At 32.9% G+C, this 25,081-nt stretch overlaps 1 protein-coding gene across 3 annotated transcripts in view; it reads right to left on the bottom strand.

Moving 5' to 3' along the window:
• The window catches only part of LOC100570812, a 244,928-nt gene that overhangs the window by 83,826 nt on the left and 136,021 nt on the right, over positions 1–25,081 (bottom strand). Inside the window, exons 1-2 of one of the 3 annotated variants that reach the window (XM_003242600.4) lie at positions 17,518–18,299; positions 2,168–2,301 (exon numbers count right to left, since the gene is read on the bottom strand). In XM_003242600.4, coding sequence (XP_003242648.1) covers positions 2,168–2,301; positions 17,518–17,547 — 164 coding nt within the window. In that variant the 5' untranslated portion in view covers positions 17,548–18,299. Of the gene's footprint in view, positions 1–2,167; positions 2,302–17,400; positions 18,300–25,081 lie in introns of those variants that run through there. The other 2 variants (XM_008182083.3, XM_003242601.4) reach the window with 2 other exon arrangements.

The following is a 25,081-nucleotide window of genomic DNA, read 5'->3' as shown; positions in this document are numbered from 1 at the left end:
TGGGTTAAAACCCGAATTTAATTTCGGTTTTGGGTGTTTCGGGTTATACGTCATCAAAATCAATAGTGTTTTATGGGTTTACGGTTTTGATAATTTTTAAGGATTTTTTAAGGGTTTGAGCTATATGGGCTAAACGGGTGCAAAGCCTTGATATAATTATATCATTGTACACGAAAACTGTAATATGTATAATCAAATCTCCCGATTATTTGTACGCTCACGAGCATATTATATAATTATAAAATGTAATCATTGTCTTCTAAACCACTAATACCTACATATTTAAAATACCGGATATGTATTCTAATTAAACATTTGGCGAAAATGTGAGTTCAAAAAATCTTTATAATAGTATTTGCACCGCGATGGTATTGTATGTATATATAACTTGGCACTATCTACCAAAACAGTATACATGCTTATTTATTATTTTCGTACATTTAATATATATTTGTGGGTGTGTATGTGTGTGCGTTTGTTTCGGAAAGTAGATAACCACCCACTGGGGTTGGTGCAGGGCGATAATTATATGTAAATTGTCAGACGGTTTTCAAACTGTTTATACATAATACGTATATTATATATAGGTAGGTAGATAAAAGAGATAAAGGCGAAAAGAAAATATAGACGACAGAGGAGCGGTTTAAAGGATTTTCCACAGAAACTGCGCACTGTCCTTGGTATACCCGGCAGAGTGGTATATATTATATAAATAAAGTGAAACAGTGATGGTAGCGGTAGATGGCTTAAGTACATGATCTCTTTTAGATATATATATTTTTTTTCGCTTGTTTTTCACGCCTTTCCGACACCGTCCCCACTCGTCCCCGGGATTAAGGTCTCCCGATAATTATAACGTCTGCGTACTATGAAAGGGCGCAAAAGGCTGTAAAAGCAACTAGCCGTTGGTTGTAGTGTATATACGGGAGAAAGACCGATTTATTAGCTGTCCGATGCGGGTTACGCGATTGGCTTTGTGCCTGCCGCCGCAGCCGCGCGTTGATATTCTCGGCGGCCAGGAAAACTGGGGACCCCCCCCCCCCCCGTACCATCAATAATTGTTAGTAAAAGGAGCCAGAAAAATCTGCCACACACACACACACGCACAAATGCGTTTCTCTGCGAGCGTTTTCAAATCCCGCTTTCTCGGCATTTTCCTAAATCCTGATAAAGTGACGGCGACGATACGATGATACTTTAATGTTATAGGTACATAATACGCGCGACACTCGGATCCCGGAGGAAAATCTTCGTTACTGACATCGGGGTAAGTACGGGAAAAAACGGTACCTACCGTATAATTTTCAAAGTGCGGTAAAAAGTCGTGAGGACTAAAGAAAAAAATAAAATCGAGACAGACAGCATTATAGCCCCGAACGGAATAAAAAATTTACGAGAATGGGCGTGATAAATTATAATAATATTCATAAACTTAAAATTATTATCAAAATAAAATACATAAGTGTGTTGTTGTATAGGCACTTCAAGTTAACATTCGAACAAAAAAATATAATGAAAAGTAATCTTTCTTATTATATTATTATAATATGCGGATATAGTGTCAATAATTGTTTCGGAGGCGACAGAGTCCACGTGAATGGTGCTAAAATAAAATATGAAATTTACGTCGTCGTGAAAACGCGCATACATCTGTTGTTATTATCAGCTTGTAAAAAAATAACATTATTATATATATATTTTTTATTGCCCTTAATTATCATAGGCTACAATAATGGCCAATAGTTATTATTATTATTATTATAATTATACGCATATAATATTACCTCAACTGTCTCCATCTCGGGAATCTATCACGATAAATTATTATGCGAAATTACAAACCAGACGCGGATAACGGGCAAAGGAATCGAGCGGTTACAATAATAATAATAGTAGTAAACCAACGTCCAACACTCTATACATTATACATTCACAAATTGTATTATGTTCACATAGACGTGCATACAAGTCGTAACGGGTACCGTATTATAACGGTCAAAGCGATTGTCGGTTTGAAGTGCGCCGACTTTCGCTCTTACTCGGAGAAGCTTACTATACAAAGTCAAGTCACCACGGTATAAGCTGTGTAGGGGGGGGGGGATCGTCGGCGAAAATCAACACGATGACAGCGATGCTTATAATAATAATGCAAATAAAAAAAACTCACTTGGTGAAGTCTTTTTGCAGAGTAGACAGCTTGACGCGGCATCTGTCTGCCTCGGAACTGGAACCCTTGAGTCTCGCCTCTGTGTCCAAGCGCAGTCTTCTCTCTCTGTCCACATCCCTCTGCAACCACTCACGCTGTAAACGAAAGAAACAGAACACATTATAATTATCGTCAGACCATGCGATGCACCATACGAACGTTAGGTACGAATAAATAAACAATTATAATAATATATTATATACAGCTGTGCATCATCACCGCGGGTGTTCGACATTCGTGAGATAATTACTTTTAATTATAATATATAATAATTATACGTACTGCAATTGTATATCATACAATACCAAAATAATAGTGTTAAAAAAGTAAACTGGAATATTCTTTATTTATTTTAATATAATATTTAACTTGGTGAAGGTGTTACACAATATTGTTAAATTGTTTTTTGTGCGAAAACTGAATTTTATTGCGAACACAAAGTCCTATACAATAATTGATTAATAAAATAATATCGCACGTGCGTGTTGTCTAAAAATGGATGGTAGGTCGTTAATGGGAGATCAAATATAATCCCACGACGACCGACGGAACTATAATATTATCTCATCACTACTGCACCAAGTCCTATAGCCTATACTGTTAGGTTTCGCAGTTTTGCAAAACTTGTTCATGACCGGAAGAGTATAGGGGACCCGGACATAATAAGGTTACGTGGTATTGAATATTATAGATTACGTCCCGACTTCCGATGTTTCGAGATAAAGTGTTTCGGGCCAATCGTTCCCAAATTAAACTTTTATAATTTATGTTAACCTTTTGTCTTTTCCTAAACATATTTTCCAGTAAAAAAAACAATATTGCTTTGACAAATGATAAATCTATAATTGAGTTGATTATTTGATTGACGGACAGAAATGTATTTTAAAATGATCTCCCCGGTTAGGTGACCACAGTATTATTGTTCATGAATAATGTTAATTAATGTTTCCCACCGACAATTTTTGTTATAGCTTATCACTAACTATCGATAATTTTGTCGGTCATTATTAATTTCTATTTGTAACATTGAATTCGTTTTTTTCTTATAAACGTGTGTCGTATTGGTATTGCTGACAATTGTGTGTGATATTTCAGTTACGAAAAATAGGTTGTTTAGAGTTAAAACTCCAAGTGGTTGGCCACGGAGGAGTGGTGAGATTTTTTTCAACCCTATATATCAGAATATAATATTTTGTATTTCAGTTTTTGTATGCGTGTATGACGTATATAATATTATCGCCGTATCGCACGAGTTTTCGAATTATAAACATTTAAATCTATATTATTATAATTTATATTATTATGATGTACACATGTTGTATAAGAGGTACCCTACAACGCGATGAACCGCCGTGCAGTATTTACAACGTCAGCTATAATTACCTATTACACAGGAATACTAGGCAGTGTCGAGATTATAATATTTTGAGGCCTAGGTGCAAACGTATTTTAGAGGCCCCGCGTAGATGAATAGTAATAATAGCCTCTCAGATATTATATGGTCGACAAACAGTTTTATATCCATTATAATATTATATAATTATTATTATTATTACAAATAATAATATACTATAATAAGTTGTCGACAATGAGTTATTATCATAATATTTTGTATATTATTCGACTTAGGCTTACACATCATCGTTTCCCGCGGTATATTCATGTTGGTAACACGCGTTACCTACAATACAAGTTGAATACCTATTATAATATTTAACTCTTGCACGGTATTTGGTGTGAACCCGATCATCGGAACCTGATATATCAGACCACCGTTGTGATACTGCGCCGACGAGATGTGGCCGATGGCGGATATATCTGAAATCGATTTCAAACGATGCGCCGGAAGTATGAAATGGAAAAAAAAAACACGGAAACCGGAACACGAGTGTTGTACGATTAACGATAATACAGCAGGCGACTGCGCAGTATCGTTTGAAATCGATGTTCCGTTTAATATAAGTTAATATACCACCGTTAATCAACATGTCCTGCATTATTTTTTTTATTGTATACAATACAATACAACTTGGCGTTGACTACATCGAAGCGTCGCTCGAAATATTGTTGGGCGTTGGCACTACAGTGGAGCTCGGCGATCGACGCCAGCCACGCACATCACGAGCGACGCATCAAACATATGGAGTTACTCGCAAATGACGGAGCGAAAAAGATTTTTGATCGAGAGTCGAATGGCTGCACGGACGTGGAGGTGAAATGTGTCAGACAGTAGGTTTTCCTCTGCAAACTGACATTATATCGCGGTTTTATGACTCGACGTGTCCCGAAGTGAGGTCTCGACAAACTTGAATGTGTTCAATAATTATTTACGCTTCAGAACAGAAATGCGTAGAATGTTTCACATCTTTGCGGTTGAGTTTAGCACATAGGGTGGTTATAAGTTATAATTATGAGGTGTGTGCACAATTGTTTCAAGTCGATTTTCGGTTGGTCATATGATGGTCGGTCAGATATATTATAAATAAGTCAGAAAAGCTCACTCAGCTTTAGCATGCTAAATTCTCGGGTTTCAACCGCATTTTAATAAAACGCAGTAGACTATAATTCCATAATATTATACAATTTAAAAATAATTTGTTGTTAATCTTTATATTTTGATAACCATGTACTGGTAATTAATTGACACAACGGGGATATAATGTTAGGTCGTACAAAAACTATTGAGTTACGTCTCACTGTTACCACTCGGTCGCAATTTTCTTCTGGAAACGGATTTTTTTTTCTCTTTACATTTAACTTATACAAAAATATTTATTATTATATCATACTTAAGTACGTACTGTACTTGGACACTTACCAATATATCTGCATGCAAACGGGTCGTGTCAAATACGCGTTACGTTGTTATATTATTTTATTATCTTTTTCGTCTTGCATTAATATTTATTATAATAATATATGTTTTCGTTAGACCGACGAACGAGTGTGTGTTTGCCTGCGTGTGTGTGTGTGTGTGTGTGCGTGCGTGTGTGTGTGTGTGTGTGTGTGTGTGTGTGTGTGTGTGTGCTGTCGACAAATGAATATTTATGTCGTTGCGTTTCGTGTCCTTCCCGCGAGTGTTTTTTAGTATACCCGCACGAAAAACATAATATATTATATTATTATTATTTACCTGCAATATATATATATATATATATATTATATCATTATATAATACGCAAGTGTGTTTTAAGTATTATATTATATTGCACACTGCCATATTGACGACGAAAACGTCAAAAACTAATATAGTATTATAACGACCGCGTACACTCGACTAGCTGCGCAGTCCGCGGAAATCCGCGATTGCCACCGGACAGCTGCTGATCACCCATCATCGTTTCTCGCAGAAGTGTATATCGTACCATGTATATAGGTACGATACTACAAATTATAATATAATTTAATAATAATAATATGTTGATAATTACATGGTGGCAGTCACCGCGATCGCGTGTGTGCGTATATACGAAAACCCACAGTGGAAATAAGTGTAACAACAATAATAAAATTGTTGAACGGAACACTCTACGGTAGGTAGAGTATTATTATTTTTTTACACACTGAGCACACAAACTACGACGCGCCACACGTGTCTTATGCGTCCGGCGACACGACGATGCGTAATGAGTCATGCATGCGTGTACCTACCTATTACTTACAATTTACAGACAGCCGAGAGAGCATAATATAATAATATTGTAATATTATTTGTATTTTTTAATTTTTTATAATAAAATACGTAGATATTGTACAAGGTTTAACATATAAAGACTTTAAAGTTTAATTACATTTTTTTCAGAAAAATTAAAATAGCCAACTTTCAAATGTATAAGTAGACAATTTTAATGTTATAACGTTTAATTAAAAGTTAAAACAAGTAGTTTATTTTTTAAATGCCAATATTTTTTTGGAGTAAACTTATTTAAAACCTAATAACTTTTTTCAAAATATTCTTTTTGGAATTTACTGATATAAGTATATTATTTATTATCCATACAATTTTCATGATTTTTGTCATACGTTTAACTAGTATCAATGTTTATTTGTACTTGTAAGGCCTATTTGTTACACTCTGTATGTAGACATACAGTGAATAATACAATATAATAGACACTCGTTCTTAGCTATACATATTATCTGGTAGGCAGGTACTTATTATTATTATATGGCACAACGGCCGATCGGGTAGTCAGTTGCAGTGTCGGTGGTGGTGGCGGAGAAACCGGGGCCAGACACACCGCATCAACCCAAGGTTAAGTATGTGTACTAATATGTAATCAACGGTCAGTCGTTCGACATCCACTGCCCACCCATCCCTCTATATGTAGCTGCGCCCACCGACTTAAATATAATATTGTATTATGCACATATAATTTATATATATTATATATATAGACACCAGTCCAGGCTGCCCAAGTAACTGCAGTGACTATATACCATGATTGAATAATAATAATTTAATTTTTATGAAGACTTGCCCACAGCAGTATAACATAATATTATTATAATACAACATTTAATTTGTGAAGAAAAAAAAATAGTGTAATAATAATATATAGGTAGGTACACCACATACATATTACACGGTACCTACAATATTAAGAGGCGCTTAAATTATTCAAAATTAAGTTTTCACCAACGTAAAAATATCGTTTTAGGAACAATGTCCAGTAATTGGGTAGCATTGATTAGGTAAAAGTTAAAAAAATCGAAAAACCTAGTAACACTCGTTGTGAATGAAATATGTTCAAGTAAAACGTAGGAAAAGTGACTGTGTTATATACGTATAAAAAGAAACGCACACTGTGTATTATATTATTGAGCATCTACCATGTCTACTGCAGCTGCACACGTGGTGACTGGTGATAAAAACTTTTTACACGATTTTCGTTCCTCCCCCAAACTTACCGCAACAAAGTGTACACGACATACAGTATATAAAGTTTTCGGAACAAACTAGAACATAGTGAGTGTTATAAACATTATATCGGAAAAACGTTAACGGACTTAAATAATACGCGTACGCCATGTAGATAGGTACAACCTACAACCCACTAACCTATATACAAAGGGCCGTGGAGAGAGAAACCTGGGCCCGGAAGTAATACTTTGGGGGCCCCACTATTTTTGACCACCCATTGGCTTTGTCAGGTTAAGTCGAGTAGAATACTTATCAAATTCTTATTTTGAATTGTTTCTTTAGAGCAATCCAAAATTTCGGGGACCTCTTAAAAATGCAGGCAAATTCCTCTTTTACCTCTTCTCGTCAAGCCTACCAATACTGAATACACGATATCATTACAATATATTGTACAGCACCGCTTTGTTTGTAAAACGATAAACAATAATATAATAATATATCGTCTAGCAAGCAGACGGTGCCATATTGGCGTGGGGAGGATATATCAATCAGGTGTTAAACGCGATTATACACTTAATAATATTCATTAGTAAATATTATATTATAAAAATCGTATTTCGGATTCAGATCACTGCAGACGCGATGACGACGGAACGACACACATTTTGGGGATCGCGTGTGGTAAATACTATATAGGTAATATACGCCCGTACGTGAAAAGTCTCCGCAATTTATGAATCTCTCTTGCCGTGTTAAAAGACGATATTTCATGATATTACAGCTGCCTCCATGGCGTATTAGATGCGTAGTTGGCTGTCGCGCGAATCGGACGAAACGATCAACGAAATAATATCATATAATATATTTTCGTCTGTACACATCGTCTCTACGATGACAGAGCTGCACGGCGAGAACGCAAACGTGATAAAACACACCGTAATGTGGAGTATATTTACATACTCCGCCGCTCTTGGATATAATTTATATCCGTCGTACAATTATTTACGACGGCGTAAAACGTATTCGAAACCCGATTCCGGTCCGTCCGTCCGCGCTCATTATTATTATTATTATTTTAGAGTATCGAATTGCACGAATGCAGTGTGTCATAATCATCGTCGTATACCGGAGGCAGTATAAGAAAAGCTTAACAAAAATAAGACGACGTATATGAGCGTATAAAAAATAAAAACGTCTCTTCCTCTTTTCGCGCGGTACGAGCCCGCCTGTGCCATAGATTTGTCGTGTGTACAAAATTGTTTTCTCCTCTTCTTCATCGCTCGTTTTATCGGGTTCTTCCGCCCGGCTTGCTCGCGACAACGTTTCGGTTGATTAACTCGTTGCCGTACGACAATATCGCCGTGTCCTGCTCCTTCTCCGCATAATATACACAACTATAAAAACATATAAGTCTGTTTTTTCGTCGTTTTTTACACACATTTTTATGACGGCTGGTCCCCATGCGTGCGACTCTATATACCCATAAGACGAGGTAAACGCATATAAGTACAATATATATTATACAGGGTGTTGATCAATATGTTGACATCCTCGATCCTCCCTCCACCAGTCGATTACATGAGTAATTGTTTCTATTTAACATTTGTTTGATACATGACAAAACAAAAACATTTTTTTTTCACATTTTTTGATAATAGACATAATGTATATTATATAAAGCTTATTAATAACTATTAGGAGTTAATTTGTGTAAATGTTTTAAAAATTTAACAAGTTACTAATTTAAATCGAGTCTTCTCAAATACTGTTTATTATAGGTATATAGGTAGTTATATTATATTGTGTACGTCTTAGTTTGAGCAAGAGGCGGGTGTGTACGAGGACTGATATTATACGGTGCGACACCCTGTATAGTCTTTAGTACGGATTCACGTAAGTACATGTAATATATTATTATAAATCTTAATATACACCACGCACGATACCTACCTGTTTTTCGATTCTTTTCGTTAGTATTATCATCCGTACACTGCGCATGCGATACAATTTTACTATATAAACTAAATTCGGACCGAACTGGCTGTCGCGACGCGTTGTATGTTATTTAAACGCGAAACGTTAGGTGACGTTATCCGACGGACCTCGTACAAAAAAACGCTGACAAAAATCGAATCCTAGTTAGTCCTATCCTATCCTGGATAGTCGAATTATTACACACCTGTGTGGCTATGGCTATAGTATACCACGCCGTCGGGGTTCCGACGTAAATAACATTTTACCTGGACCTGTATTGTTAATCAGTGTCAAGTGATCGATGAGATTCGTATTGTTTTCGAGTATAAAATAACAAAAAAGAAAACCGTCGGCACGTTTTTAGAGTTTTTTAAAAAAATACTAGCCGGATTGCAGTATTTGTAGACGCGGCGACGACGATAATAATCGCAAACATAAAACTTTTAAATACAATCATTGTTATCGTGTGACGGGCACGAGAAACGAAATAAAACGCCATTTCGAATACATTCCTGCCGACTGAATTAAACAATTGTACAATTAGCATTTCTGTTTTTTAAAATATTACATCATGAACCTTGTTTGCGTTGTATTAAAGAACATTATTAAATTCCTGAATTCTGAAGTAATAGAAGCTGAATTATAGAAGCGATTGCCCAGGGTTGGATTTCAGGGAGAAAGAGAGAGAGAAATGGTCAAGTTTGATGTCTCGTTTCGAGCCTTTGAGGGTTTCTTTCAGTTGTTTATGGGGGTTTTGTGGCGTCGAAGTATAACTAAGGAAGATTCTATAGATGTATATGTACATATTTTTTATTTTTGAACCACTGGGAATAATTGACAGAAACGAACCGATGACATTCGTATAACGTTTTGACAGTCGGCCGAATGCAATTAAATTAACACGGTCTAATGTAAAAAAAACCTGTCGCTCGGTGTCCAACCTGCAGGCCTAAAATAGAATCGCGTGCCTCGATTCAATTCCGTTAAATTCGTGTTTTTGGAATATTGTACGTAAAAGTTTTACGCAAATTGGTTACACACGACAGAAACGTTATGCTGGAAAAAATGCACAGGACGACAAAAAATAAACCTGCTACCACCGTATTTATTATAATACGCGCATATATACGCGTGTGTAGAGAAATACACGACGGTAGTTGATGTAATATATTATTAGGCATAAAAACCGTATAAAAAACCGTCGACGAACGCACCACTCGTAATAATAAAAGCTATTCGGAGCGTGGTATAACAAGACGATGAAAATCCGAAAGTGCTACTTGACGGTCGGCGCACTTAATTTATCGCTGATCAGCTGTATTAAGGACATGCGCCTTTTTCGCTGTCGTCGAAACGGTTTTACATAGTACAACAGCTAGTATTCGCGTGTATTTATCTGAATGTGAAAAGCGACTGAGAGAAAAAGGAGAATTTTATTTTTTTTTTAAATTTAAACGAACACGCCCGCAAAAAAACGTTATATGTAAGCGATAATGTGCTGCAGGCGTCCGAACAATGCGAAATGGATAAAGACGATTCACAGAACAGCGTTTTTTAAAAATAAATTTTTTTATATGTACATACCATTATAATATATATATCATACTAAGTACATAATATACCCAGTGACATTTTTGACGTTTAAGATATTTGCATTGGTTTTCAGAATACTATACATATCAATATATCATAATATATTATATCTATATAAATGTATAATGTATATAGATTAAAAATAAAAATGTTTCGTGTAAGTAGTCATTCACTTCAATATTTTAAAATTGTATTGTTTTCAAATCATCACGTCTTGAATAGTATATATAATACATTATATTAATATATAGGAATTTTGTATAAATATACATAAATGTGGTAACATTTGTAAAGAAAATTTGTTAGAATAGTCCTGTTGCAATCTATATAATATGTGAGGACTTATTGGGAGATTTTATTTCTTGAACCTACAACTTTATTTATGATAAACTGACCACCATTCATTAATTATGTATTAGGTGCATTTTTTTAAATATACCTACCTACCAATATTATATTAAATAATTTAAATAAACAATAATAATTTTAATAATTTGTTTTCTTAGAAACTGTTAGAGAGCTTGGCATGAAATGGTCTGATATATTATTAAATATGTAAATCACTTCTTCGAATATTTCTCCCAGTTTAGTTTATTCTCTTTCTAACATACATACATATATATATTATACAAAATAATATATAAAATATATTGAAGCTAGAGTTTATTACATCGATTACAATTGCATTTTAACTTATACTATATCTAGTGGATAAGTTTATATGGAGCTTAAATGTGTTTATCTAGTGGGGTATCTAATGTGGGGTATCTAGTCCCTTATTGTTTTCGTCATATAATTAATTTATCTTTATTAACAAAACCATAGACGATTATACATAATAGTAAAAATCCTCTATGAAAAAAATTAGTTTAGACGTTTCGAATAATGAAAAAATACGAAAACTGCTGGATAAAAAAATTAACTCACGTTGATAAAATCACCTTGAGTGCGCGTATTATGTAATATACAAGGGGCTATACACATAGTATATGAGTATGACGTAGGTATACCCTCAGTTTCCGGATCCGATAGAGTATTTACAACAGATGCACTGATGGAAGTATTGTTAATTATCGATGTAAAACAAAAAACTCAAAACACCGAAACGCACGCACCCGAGGTTATGTAATAAAAAATAAAAAAAAATAATAATATAACAAGAAGTACTCCAGCTTATATGTCGATGCCATTATCGTCGACGGTGCGCGGCGTGACGGAAAGCATTGATTACTCGTGTCGACTACAACTGCAGCAGTCGACGACTATAATAAATACGTGTAGTGTGTACCTAATATATTATTATTTATATATTTTATAATTTTATTTCGCCAATGTATACTACAATATTTTGTGATTTTATTTTCTTTATCGTCTATTTCCTACCCAGAAAATCCGGAAATACGAAAACGAAAGATCAAACCGATCAGCCGTGTGATGACAATCCGCCGACGGTCGCGTTTCCGTGACGTTGCGTCAAAGACTGTGATAAGAAAAAGAGTAGGTATAGATATAATAATATATTATATTATATGGTAGGTACATGGTCACAAAAAAAAATTAAAACGCGTAAGAGCGCAGATAAGAGCAGAGTCGAGTGGTTTTAAAAACCAGCATATCGTGTACATTATTATACCAATAGGTACACACGAATATTTTATACCACGATACCTTTATACATGCCAATTTTTTTTTAACTCATTGTTATTTCTGATCATTGTAAAACGCTGAATTAAAGACAGAAACGATATTTAGGTACCTATATCATAATATGGATATTATATTATGTATTTATATGAATTTTTGTGAAAATAATTATGTAAGTACTGATGAATATATAAAAAAATGTTATGATATTTATTAAATGTAGGTGTATTACATACATATTACCTAAATAAGTTGTACACAGGGTGATTCACCAATTATGCGCACCCCTTTTTTCCCTTGCAAAATTTAATTATTCAAAATCTGATTTTTGGGATTTTTTAATATACCTATAGATATAGGTACCTATAAAAAGACCATATTTTGAACTCTTGAAATTTGTTTCTACGACTTCAGGAGTTTCCAGTGGTGATACACACTTTTGTTTTTAAAATGAAAGTCCCTTTTCTATTGTAAATAATTTGACTGATAATTTTTCTGAAAATATTGATGTATCACAAATAATTATTGAAATTCGAACAAACACTGTTTTTAAGAAATATAATAAAAACCAAAGAATATATAATTATGATTTATGACGTTCTAGGCAGTTCTAGTAGAATAATATTGTACACTTATTTAAAAAATAAATAGTTTCCAGCCATTCCTGCGTAACAGTATTATTGAATTATACATAATAATATAAAATAACAATTTTTTTAAAGTATATTTAAATATTCCGAAAATTAGAATTTTATAACTGCATTACTGAAGAAAAGGGGTAAATCATACAGTGTACACAATTATATTATGTAATATGTAAACACGGTGTTAAAAAATGATCACTCTGTATAACGCTTTAAGAAAATTGTTTTGTTCAATTTAAACATACCTACAAGGCTACAACATATACATTATACATAATATTATTGGTAGGTACAATAAACTTGTATCATAATTTATAATAATATATAGATAGGTACCAGACACCAGTATGGTAGTATATATTTTAAATGCATGTATTGTCTTCATCAAAGTTAAATAATATAAAATTATTATGTTCTCAATTTTAAATTAATAGATTTTTTATAGAAAAAAACTTTAAAAATATAATTGCACAGGTGCGGAGAAGATACTTACTAATCATGTATTTGTATCTACATTAAAACATTTATATTGTTTAATTCCCAGCGGTTAAACGGAATGATTACTTTTGATATCGCATGATAAACGATTTATACAATAGTTATGTTATATTAAACTTGAGTACGTGACATGGGCTACGTCATTATTCAAATGATTTTTTTAACTAAATATTGAAAATAAAAAAACTGTTTCGACATTCAAAATATAAATAAAGGTATATAGAAAATTAGTCACAAATTAAATCTGTTTTAATCGAAGAAATATGTAGATACAGTAAGTATAAATCACATCACAACTCGTAGGTTTTGATACTCGTATATATATAAACAAATTGGGTTTTCGTAATTTGAAGCAAACGACACATAAATGGCATGTCGTTAAAAGCAAACTTTAAACATATCGCTCGTCCTAAATCATACCATATAGTAACTACTATAATCATTCAAACGTTTACCGTAACTCGTTGTGGTGACGTACATTGTTTTGCTACGATATATTTTATTTGAGTAAAATGTGTTATAAATTATAATATTATACTATGCACGATATGCACGATATGCACATTATGCGGAATATATACAACCGAATCTGCAGAATGTGCAAACGAAATTAAAGGATTAAAAAGGAAGAAAAATTAAACGGGTAATGGGACAGAGAAAAATGTTAAAAACTACTCGTTTTACAACGCAAATAATAATGAACACTCTAGACATTCCGTTAGGTAGAAAAATGGTTACTAAAAATGTGGAATAAAAAAAAGTAAGAGGGAAAGAATTAAAGGAAATGTATTTTTTTATTTAAACAAAGCCTTATGTTTATACTTTGTAATTAAAGACTGTTTTGTATTGTAAAATTAATTCGTATAATTAGAACTGTAATATAAGCAAAAAATGATTACCAGCAAAGGGGTTTAGAATAATAACACATCACTGTAATCAATTAGTTCGCTTGCATGTTTCGTTTAACATCAAAATCGCAGAAATAATTCATTTAAAAAATAAAAAATGTATAATAATAATATCATACCTAACGAAATAGCAATCTCAATCGGAATTGTTTTAAATTAGTTTTTTTTAAATACTTCATCGTTTTCGAATGTATTCGTAGTGTTAATTATAAATAATAATATGTTGTTTTAGAACGTTTATATTATTATTTACGCGTTCAAAAATACTGCAATGACTTCCATTTAAATTACGAAATTTCATCCGAGATGAGTCGAGGGTCAAATGACACGTTATACTGTTAACCGTAATAGCTTATATTGTTTATTGACGAGGGGAAGAGTACATATATGTGTGTGATATGTATAGTTAGTGTCATGAAAAGCGTTATATTTTTGTCATCGAATACAATAGGCGTCCGTTAGGCGCCAGTTTGAGTAAAAACTTTTCCACCCAAGTATTATAAAGATATCGCGAATAGGAAGTAAGGAAGTAAAGTTGAAATGATAAAATGTAATATATGGAAGTCGTGATATTTGACCTAAAAAAAAAAAAAAACGCCAAAAGTTTAAGTATAAACTTATAAACTGTATACTCAAGTCTTGACATTTTACTCATCACTGTTCCCTAATGCATTCATGTATAAAAAAAATACGGTGTATAGTTCTGGTTATTATTATTGTAGTTGTTTTTATATTCGATTTAGAATACCATGTGAACATAGAAATATTTTACATATTTTACCGAGGTTTTGTATATTTGGTTTAATCGACCGAAACAGTAAAAACATTAAAACTATAAAACGAACCGTAAATACTTTACGGTTTGTTTACATGTCATCCGATTTATTGTCGAACTTCGACCCTGAAGATACTATATTATTGTATATTCGTGACCAAATGATTTTGTTTTGTACTATGCGGTTTGATAATATAGTCTTATATAGTAGGATAATGGGCTGAACTTCAGTTATTAACAAAACAAATCTGATCATGTTGTTAATTTTAAAACGAAATAAATAAGATGTATTTAAAGTTAAATTGGATAATATGTCATATTCAAACATGCTATTTCGAAGTACTAGAAGTCAGTAGAAGATGATTGTTATTGGGTCATTATTAGCTACCGAATATTTGAAGGTATAATTTATTATTTACAGGATCCTACAAAAATGCAATCATTTTACTCCAACATTATTAAGCTTTAACGCAGTAAAACTTTCAATTATTGAAGACTTTTGAAAAGTTTCAGCTAGTCACCGACATAAAACGTTATACTTTTACTCGATTTGAAATAAATAAGATTTATTGCTCATGCATAGTCACTAATTGGATATTTAAAAATTGATATTTAATCAGAATAATGTTTTTGTTATGCCATTAAGTACATTACTGAAGATGTATATAGTTATAGTATTAATCAGTCTCTTATCAACACTATATTATTATGTATACTATGTATGTTATAGCTAAATATTAAATAATTATTCAAGGACAGGAAATATTTTTATCTTTTGGCACATAATAATATGTAATATAACATAATATTATACAAAACGATAAATGTTCTTTGATATTTATTAGATTAAGTTATAAACAATTATAAGTAAATATTATATACATATTTTTTTTTAAATATAAGTGAATTTCAACGTGCATTACTGTATATATTATTATCATTATTGTTCAATGAATATAAAAAGATCTTATTGATTAAAATTTCCTAATTAATATTTATGTTATAAACACGCAGTTGAACTATTGGAGGTAAACATTCATCGCGGCCACATGTGCGCAACAAATGTATCGTATCGTTTCAATGAACTTTAGTTAGTATAGTGTATACATAAATACGTACCTAATACAATATAAATGGTAAATTAAATACGATATATCCTGCAGTAATCCTGCCATACATATTCACACAAATATAGAAAAAATAATAAATGTATATATAGCTTATACACACGACACACATGCGAAATTGATTAAAACAAAAAATAATAGCTTTGGCAGTTCAAATAAAAAAAAAAATTAAAATTTTGAGTTCAGCGAAAAATGACAATTTATTATAATAATATCATACTATATTTATAATGTTCTTGGTACTTGAATGTCACCCATTCAATATATAATATTTATATTTATATATCATAATTAAAAAAATTATCAAACAAAAATTATATACATCGGCAGTTTCGTTTAACTCCGAACGTTATAATACATAGTATTAAGTACGTTGGTAAGTAAAATAATCATTGCTGATTCAAGAAAAATTTGAATACAAGCGCGCGTGATATCATAGTATTGTTGTAACCGCAACGGTTGTTGTTATTAATATTGCATTATTCATTTGCTATTATATTATTATACCTATGTATATTCATTTTTGTTTTGCGAAAAAATAGAACGACAATGTATTTTTAATTAAATAGAACGATAATATGATTTTATGGCCGTTTTAACGTCGGAACGTAGCGCCGATAAATTAGACGGCTTTTTTTCTATTACATTGTATAATGACCATTGTAAAATTTTACGATGTCGATCGAAAGGTTCCCGTCGACAACGTCGGCGTATAGTTTTTAACGGTTTGCGTCCCGCAGCTGTTGCCGGTCACCACCGCCGTGTACAATACTATACGTTCGCCGCCACTGCTTGCAATAAAATATACGACCTTTTTTACTCTCCCTCTCTCACTCTCAATCCTTACCCTCTCCTCACTCTTCTTTTCTCATAAAACTACCCTCCTCCCTTACAGTCACACTTTCCAAATTAAAAACTTATCATGCATTTTTTTCCGTCCGGCAAAATTTGTAATATTTTTATCGAAAAATACATAACGCACGTGATATACATAACAATAATAATAATAATAATATTTTCTAATATTATATTTTGCAGGTACGAAATAATTACGAAAAACACGTCATAATTTATTATATCATTAAGAGACGTGCACGGTCCATCACCACCACCATATACACCACCGACCAACGACTACCGCCACCGCCGCACTTTGATTTACCGTACCCAAAAAGAACTTATACAATACATCGGCGGAACTTCGGCGGCCTACAACACGCACGTGACGAGGGTGACCGGATGCGCGCTGCACATTGGAAAAACCATATAGGTACCGGCACTCACGTTTCTCCCTTTGGACAAGTTAGTTCCCATGCCATGAGTGTTGCGTGCGATGATTTCAGCAGTTTCACATCGCCAACGCGTTACCCGTGCGGTAGGTATTCACTTTTCGAACGCAACGAAAATATTACAAAATAATACTAAGCCGGCCCGGGGAGTGAAGACCGGTAACGATGGTAGGAACGAACTGTTCGAGTAATGTTACCGTGGAAGGTGTATAAAGATTAAAATTCGATCACGTAAAAAATTGTGAGAAATCGTAAAGACTTTTCGTATCCCGATTGTGAGGGGAGAACACGCGCGAACAAGTACGCGATCGGTTACCTACTGAAGCCGCTCAGCCGCTCAGCCGCTGGTCGTCGCCACTCGCCGCCGCCGAACCGTGTTTTATTCCTCCGCTGGCGGGGCAGGCGTACCAAACTGCCGGGCCAGAGCGACACATTCTCCTTTTTACTACAACAATTATTACTATTATTTATTTTAAAACAGCGCCCAAATTACTATTCCTAAATGTGTATAGTATATATACTAAATACATTAATAAATTAAAATAAACACGAACGCAACGCGAATGGAAAGTAAGTGTGTTTTATAAATAGAATTTCTTTGACGGACGGCACCTATTGTTCGACGAGATTTTGTTTTAGAAAAAAGGGATACTTAATAATCGAATGAAAAAATAAATAACGTAACATCATCATTTACTGCTAAAGCTTCCCGAAAAAGTTTAATTTTTCTTGTTACTCGATAATATGCCTAGTGCTCACGTAACGTTTCGTATATATTATGTCGATTTTATAATAAAGGTAGAAATTGTAAAACATTTTAAATCGTATAGGTAGATAGTATTGGAAATTAATAATATTATAACAAGTATATTGTAAATCTCTAATTATTGATTTTTTTTATTCAATTGTATTTCGTAAACTTCTCGTAACAAATTTTGAATAATACCACACATAAAATACATTATACATAAACGATAAACCTATAGGCACAATATTCAATATACATTATAATATAAATGAGATCAATCTTAACCGCATGATATAAAAATTAGTTAACAATTCAAGAGGTCAATATTTATAGTCCGATAACTCAATATTCGTTAATTAACTGTCTGTACCTATATATTTATTTGTTATAATTTATAGTAAAATAAAAATGTATACATTTATCCATAAAATAGGTAATATGGTTTATATAGGTTGTACGTATACCTAAACGTAACTCATTTGTATACGCATAATATAATCATATTATAAAGATAAATGGATACGACTTAGCTCATAAGACATGAAAAGATATAAGGTACTCGATTTCATGTAATTATATCACGGGGAATTTATTAAAATTTTAGAAGCATCAAGCATCTGTATTTCTTTCACAAAAAGTATATTTTCTGATTTTATTATTTGTATTAGTTATTAACTATTAGCAATGAAGTATCAAATATAATATTATTAATTATCAAAAAAATAAAAATAGAATAAAATTCTACATTGTTGTATATATCTACAACCGCTCACAACAAAACTTAACTACAGATAAAAAAAATGCCTATAAAACACTCTTATATTATAGGTACTTACTACAAAATAGTTATATCATATTATAATATACGTATTCTGTTGCAGGCCGGATAAAATTTTATAACTTTTGAAATGTTCCCTAGATATAAGTATTTAATGCGCGTCTGCCGGCTTTTTATACCTATATAAGAGATCACTGTAAATTGCGGGGGAAAAAACCATCACTTCACATTTAACGTCGGTTCCCGTCTTAATACCTAAATCTATAATATATCCGGCAGTGGCGGCAGTGCAGTAATCGAAGTTATTTCTATATAGGCGTTTTGTTCTTAATAACGCCTCCAGAAAACCGATCGGGGAACCACACGTTTGGCCAAATCGAATAATATCAATCGGCGAATTTACCCGGTCGTAAAAATCGCGCGGTACTATTACAACTAGAGTACTATTATATTAAGTCTCTCTTGCCGTTTAAAGAGGCCACTACCGCCACTAAATGTTCATAGGTCGAACCCAATAATGACAAGGTGTTTTCGGTAATAACAATTTCCAACTGCCATCAGCCAACGATGATGATAGTACTAGTCATACGGGATTATATTATTATTATTATTATTACCATCATCATGGTATATGGTATACTCCGTGAGTAGAATCGGAAAACGAAAAACATATTTTCCAGTTGCGTAATCGAATTACCTCCTATGCCGGCGGTGGGCGTGTTATTATAATAATGATAATAATATGTCGACGGCGGCAACCGGGGTTGTTGATTTTTATGTACAGTGTGGTTGTACCTATAACATTGTACAATGTACAATTTTGGAAACGAATTTCTAACGTGAGCACATAAAAGGACGTGCAAATTCAATTGTCTGGAACGGTCTAAACGCGTCTCTACAAATGCAAATATATTGAATTGTGAAATGTGGAATATTACTGTGAACCGGCTATATTTTATACTATTATTATATAAATGTGGGACACACTTTGGCAAAACGATATAAAAATATTGTCGTACACCGGGTGGAGAAAATATTTTCACCGAAAACTAAGATCATGACGAGAATTTTTCGTTAAAACAAAAAAAAATATGCAATTTATTTCGAAAATTTTTGTAGTGGTTATTTATTTCGCAAAAAAATTACAAATTCTCACGAAATCATAATATTATATTGACTTGATGGTTATATTATGCGTAAAAACATTAAAAAAATTAATTATCGTAAATATTAGGTATAATATAGAATATGATATCCACTATTAAGTTCATGATGACATCATTTTAAGCGTTCAGTAAATAAGAAATTATTATTTGAAATAATTTGACTTGTAAAAAGGTGTTTTTAACGATGGTAAAACAAAAATAAACCGTATTAAGTACCTACCTATAATATTACCGTAATATTATGATATGTTATGAAGGGCTATATATAGGTTAGGTGTTAAGGTAAACTGTTTACTTTTTTTCAGAACATATACATTTAATATGTATTGATGAAGGTCTTAAAAAATATTTTACACTAGAACGCGTCGATCGTTGACAAGTTGATGCATCCCTCGTGGTGCGAATATATATATATTTAGTTTTGTTTATAGTGACACGGCCTCAGCTCGCGGGTGGCCTGCTGCACCTAAATACATATTATTTTGAACACGTACATATTATATGGGTGGGATTTTTAAACTGCATGCAGAGCACCGAAGGGTAGAATAGTCAAAACAGCTGCGAAAACAAAACATTTGTATATATTATATATTATATTATATATACACACAAACACACGCTCCACCCTTTTTGAAATCATCCGTACGACAAATTTCCCGTCAACACATTTAGCTTTTATTGGATTAAAGATTAAACTACCAGCTATTTTGCCTATATTTGCCGTATTATTGTTTTTGTTATTTAGGATTTATATATGAATTCAAAATCGAATTTCCTGATTCGTTTTTGTAGTTTTAAACGAGGGTCCGTTGTGGGGGCGCGCGTGGGTGCCACAGCAGCGCAACGTGCAGACTGAGGGCAACTATTTATCCCCAAAGTTTTAGGTACGCTGTATATTACGCATAATACAAATAATACATTTTTTTCCGTTTCAACGTATGTTTGATGTATTAAATATTTCATTCCACCCCTCAAACAGAACAATTTCATAAACCAACTATATTACCCTATGCCAAACGGACGAGACAACGGGTGTTCTACTTCTACACCGCATATTATAATATATAATAATATTATATACCTATGCGGCTATATTCGCTGAACCCTTTTTCGAAACGAGCAACATGCATTTCGTCATCAAAACGACAGTTGAATACCTCGAATTTTTAGTCGGCCCTTCTTCATTTCATGATGATTTGTGTAATAAAATATCATCATATTATTTTGTACGCGTGGCTTGGAAATGTTTCATTATAAAACGTAAAAAAAAAGACTAATTCGTCGCTATTATTAAACCAAAACGAATCTTAATCTCTGGACAAACGCAATTGATGAAAATATAAAAACACGTGTAAAACATAATTTATAACCCACCACTGCAGTTATTAATATATTTAATGTAGTGTAACATTATATTATGTTCCCAAATCCAAATACAAATCTACGCATTTTGCTCAAGTTAATTAATATAAAATATATGTATAATATTATATATATTATATACCTATGTATATAATATAATATTATGTGTAATGTGTAAACGTAATTGAATATTTAAAAAAACTGTACTTGCGTGGTTTCTGCAGCGTAAACATTATAGTATTTTATTTTAATAATAACTCGTAACTATCATAAAACGTTTATTTTAATTAACCGCTATACTGTTTATTTTTACGAACCCATAGAACTGAAACTGAAATTACAATATGCCGTACTACAGCTAATACCGACGGAAAGAATCGTCAGCTATAAGTGCAGCTAACTATACAGTGGATAATAAATAATAATATGGGTGGTATTGTGATCGTATAAAATGATTTCGCGGTGTTATAGAAGAGTATTCCTTACATCAATTTAATAATAAATTCGGGTCTTTTTAATTTTACTTCCGATGGTTTTGAAAAAAAAAGTTTAGCGTTCGAATAAAACAAAAAAAAAACGTTTCAAAAGTATAATATATGAAACAGTTGTTGCCACTATAACGGTGGCAAGGGTGCCGAAAAGATTTTCAAAATATGTCTGAATTTATTGAATAATACTATATTAATAGTATTTTATAGTCTCTTCGAAATAAAACCACTTCATCTTATCCCTATAAATTATATAAGTACTGTTAGAACAATATTTCCGCCAACACAAACGTTTGTTACATATATAATATATAATATACACGCAATACTGCAGCATCGTTTGAGTAAAAAATTAATTCAAATAGAGTATTATTTTTTTCTTGTTTCGTTTACACATAAAATATGCACTGCACTCGGCAGTTTCGACTTAATTCCATACAGCTACGTCGTCGTCGTCGGATTGATAAACTTTTGAGAAAACCGTCGGCGGCGGAAAACGCGCGATGACGATGATGGTAATGATGACGGCGATGGAGGAAAAGCAACGGCAGCAGTAGACAACGACGACGGCCAAACAAATGGCAGACACGTCAGTTCGCATTACGCATTCAAACGTTGTAAACGAAAACGGCGCGAATAATGAAATATTCCGAGGTTGTTTTTTGTATCCCTATGTATACTGCGCGTATAATATATACATTTAATATATCGTATACATACCATCATGGTTCCCACCACCCTATATATAACCTCTCGCCCCTGCTTGCACCATCAAAGGCCAGTCAAAACCTATTAGGTCCTTCATTACTTTCTCTACATGTATACGGCGAAGCTTTTTCCGTGGCAAAGCAACAACTACGCCATGCGATGACGGCCGATAACATTATAACTAACTCGTCTTTATAATAATATTATATTATATAATATGTATAATATTTCGTTCGCTCACCGTACAGGCGATTTATAATATTATATTTAACGTAGAATCACACACATTTTTTTGCACTTTGCTATGAATCGAACCGATGAAGGGGGGTAGTATCATGCATATAGTGATATATACATATATAAATAGATCACATGATCTCCTTACTACCCACTTGTGATAAGCATTGTCAAAGACCTCGAGATCGTTTCAATGAACAAATAGAGAGAAGGAAAAAAAGGAAAAAAAAATAAAAGAAAAAAAAAGAGAAAAAAAATAAAAAAATAAAATATTTAACGCAAACGAAATCCGAAAATCCGAAGACAACCATACAGCTGCAGGCTGCAGTAGTTATTCCTTATTATAATAAAACCTAAATCGTATACTCGTGTGTACTTCGTTCACGTTTTTTCAAGAGAAAGCAATCTGAAGTACGAGGTGTATATTATATTATACTAGCGCACATGACGTAAACCGAATATTCTATCACCTCGTGTTCCTGCAGATATATCCATAAATACCAGTAAGTGTGTATGTGTACATTTTGTGCGTATACAATATTATATACTCGCCAGCGTTTCTGAGCAATTCAAAAGGTCGTAAAAAAAAGTTTAAACGGGATAATTATATTTAATTTTATTATTTTAACTGCCGTATATGCTCGTGGTATATAATATGATATAAATATAAAACAAATCGTGAATCGTCTTGTACTTTGTACGACAAAGAGGAAAAGTAATCGGCTATGACCTATGGAGTATGAATAAATCTCGCCGAATGAACAGCGGGTTCGTATAAATTCGAATGCGGAGTAATTGATAAAACAAATATAGTATACGACGGCATTGTGGTATAGAACTGCGGTTAGCCACCCCTCCCCCCCCCCCCCCACAAGGAGGAAAATATATTACAATCGTTTTTTGGTGATTAATTTATACAGAAATATAATATAGAGCTGCTTTTTATGTAAATATTTAAAAATTTAAATCAAAAATCTACATAATATCGATTTTTATAAATAATTATGCGCTAATACATAAGTCTTAATGTTGAAGAATTTATAAGATATTATATTACGAATAATATATAAGTGTAGGACAAAGACGTCAATACTGCACCGTGACCTGCAGTATATAGAGTCTATAGTGAATCGAATATCATCATCGGAAGGGTCGAGTTCAACCGTTACGGTTAAAATTAGTTATCCGTCGACCATAATCTATATTATACAACTGAAGGATCGAAATTCACACGACGCTTTTGGCACGTCGCACTTGGAGTTTCGATAATGGAGAAGGACACTCGGCATAACAACAGACGACCGCGCGTTCGATGAATGACATACCTAATATATTATACCTACATAATATGATAAACCTAAAAATAAATAATATACGAGACAGACTCACAAAATAATTGCTGCGTGGTGGCACGTAGAAACTCGGGGTGTTTAATGAACATTCTTTCGTATACATAAGACTAGAACGAGTTTCAACTACGTTGGCGGAGAGGGTGTTTTTGCCTGTGATTTCGACACACTCTAAGGCTAAATACGTGAGTCGCCGAAGCCTTGAGGCACTTAGGTTAAGGCCCGCACACAATACCACGAGTCTTTAGTTATACAATTTTAATATTTTATAGAGATATGTTATATTTTATAAGTACAAATTAATTTGTAAATGTCCATGATTTTGATGGATTTTGTCTAAATTCTAACATCAGACGCTCACAAAAATGTACTATGATTTTACGCTCAACTTTTTTTACAATAATAATACCCAGTGAAAGAATAAGCCACTTTACTCTTTGATTATTCATATTACATTTTAAGTGATTGGTTATAAGTGTTGTCTGTACTGAAGTAAAACTTTGATACGCGTACACGTGAATACAAAAAAGTGTCACGTTTTGATACGCGTCGTATGCGAGTTATTATCAGCGGGCGTACGATACGATACATGTGAAACGGGCCTTAAAGTTGAGAAATGTATAAATATATAAGTGTATAGCCGTATAGGACAATACTACACCGAGACCGGTATTATAGAGTCTAGTGAATCGAATATCATCGAGTTTAACCGTTACAGTTAAA

Source organism: Acyrthosiphon pisum, chromosome A1, assembly GCF_005508785.2.
Source record: "Acyrthosiphon pisum isolate AL4f chromosome A1, pea_aphid_22Mar2018_4r6ur, whole genome shotgun sequence".
NCBI classification, from domain to species: Eukaryota; Metazoa; Arthropoda; class Insecta; order Hemiptera; family Aphididae; genus Acyrthosiphon; species Acyrthosiphon pisum.
This window is presented reverse-complemented; position numbering and strand designations above follow the sequence as displayed.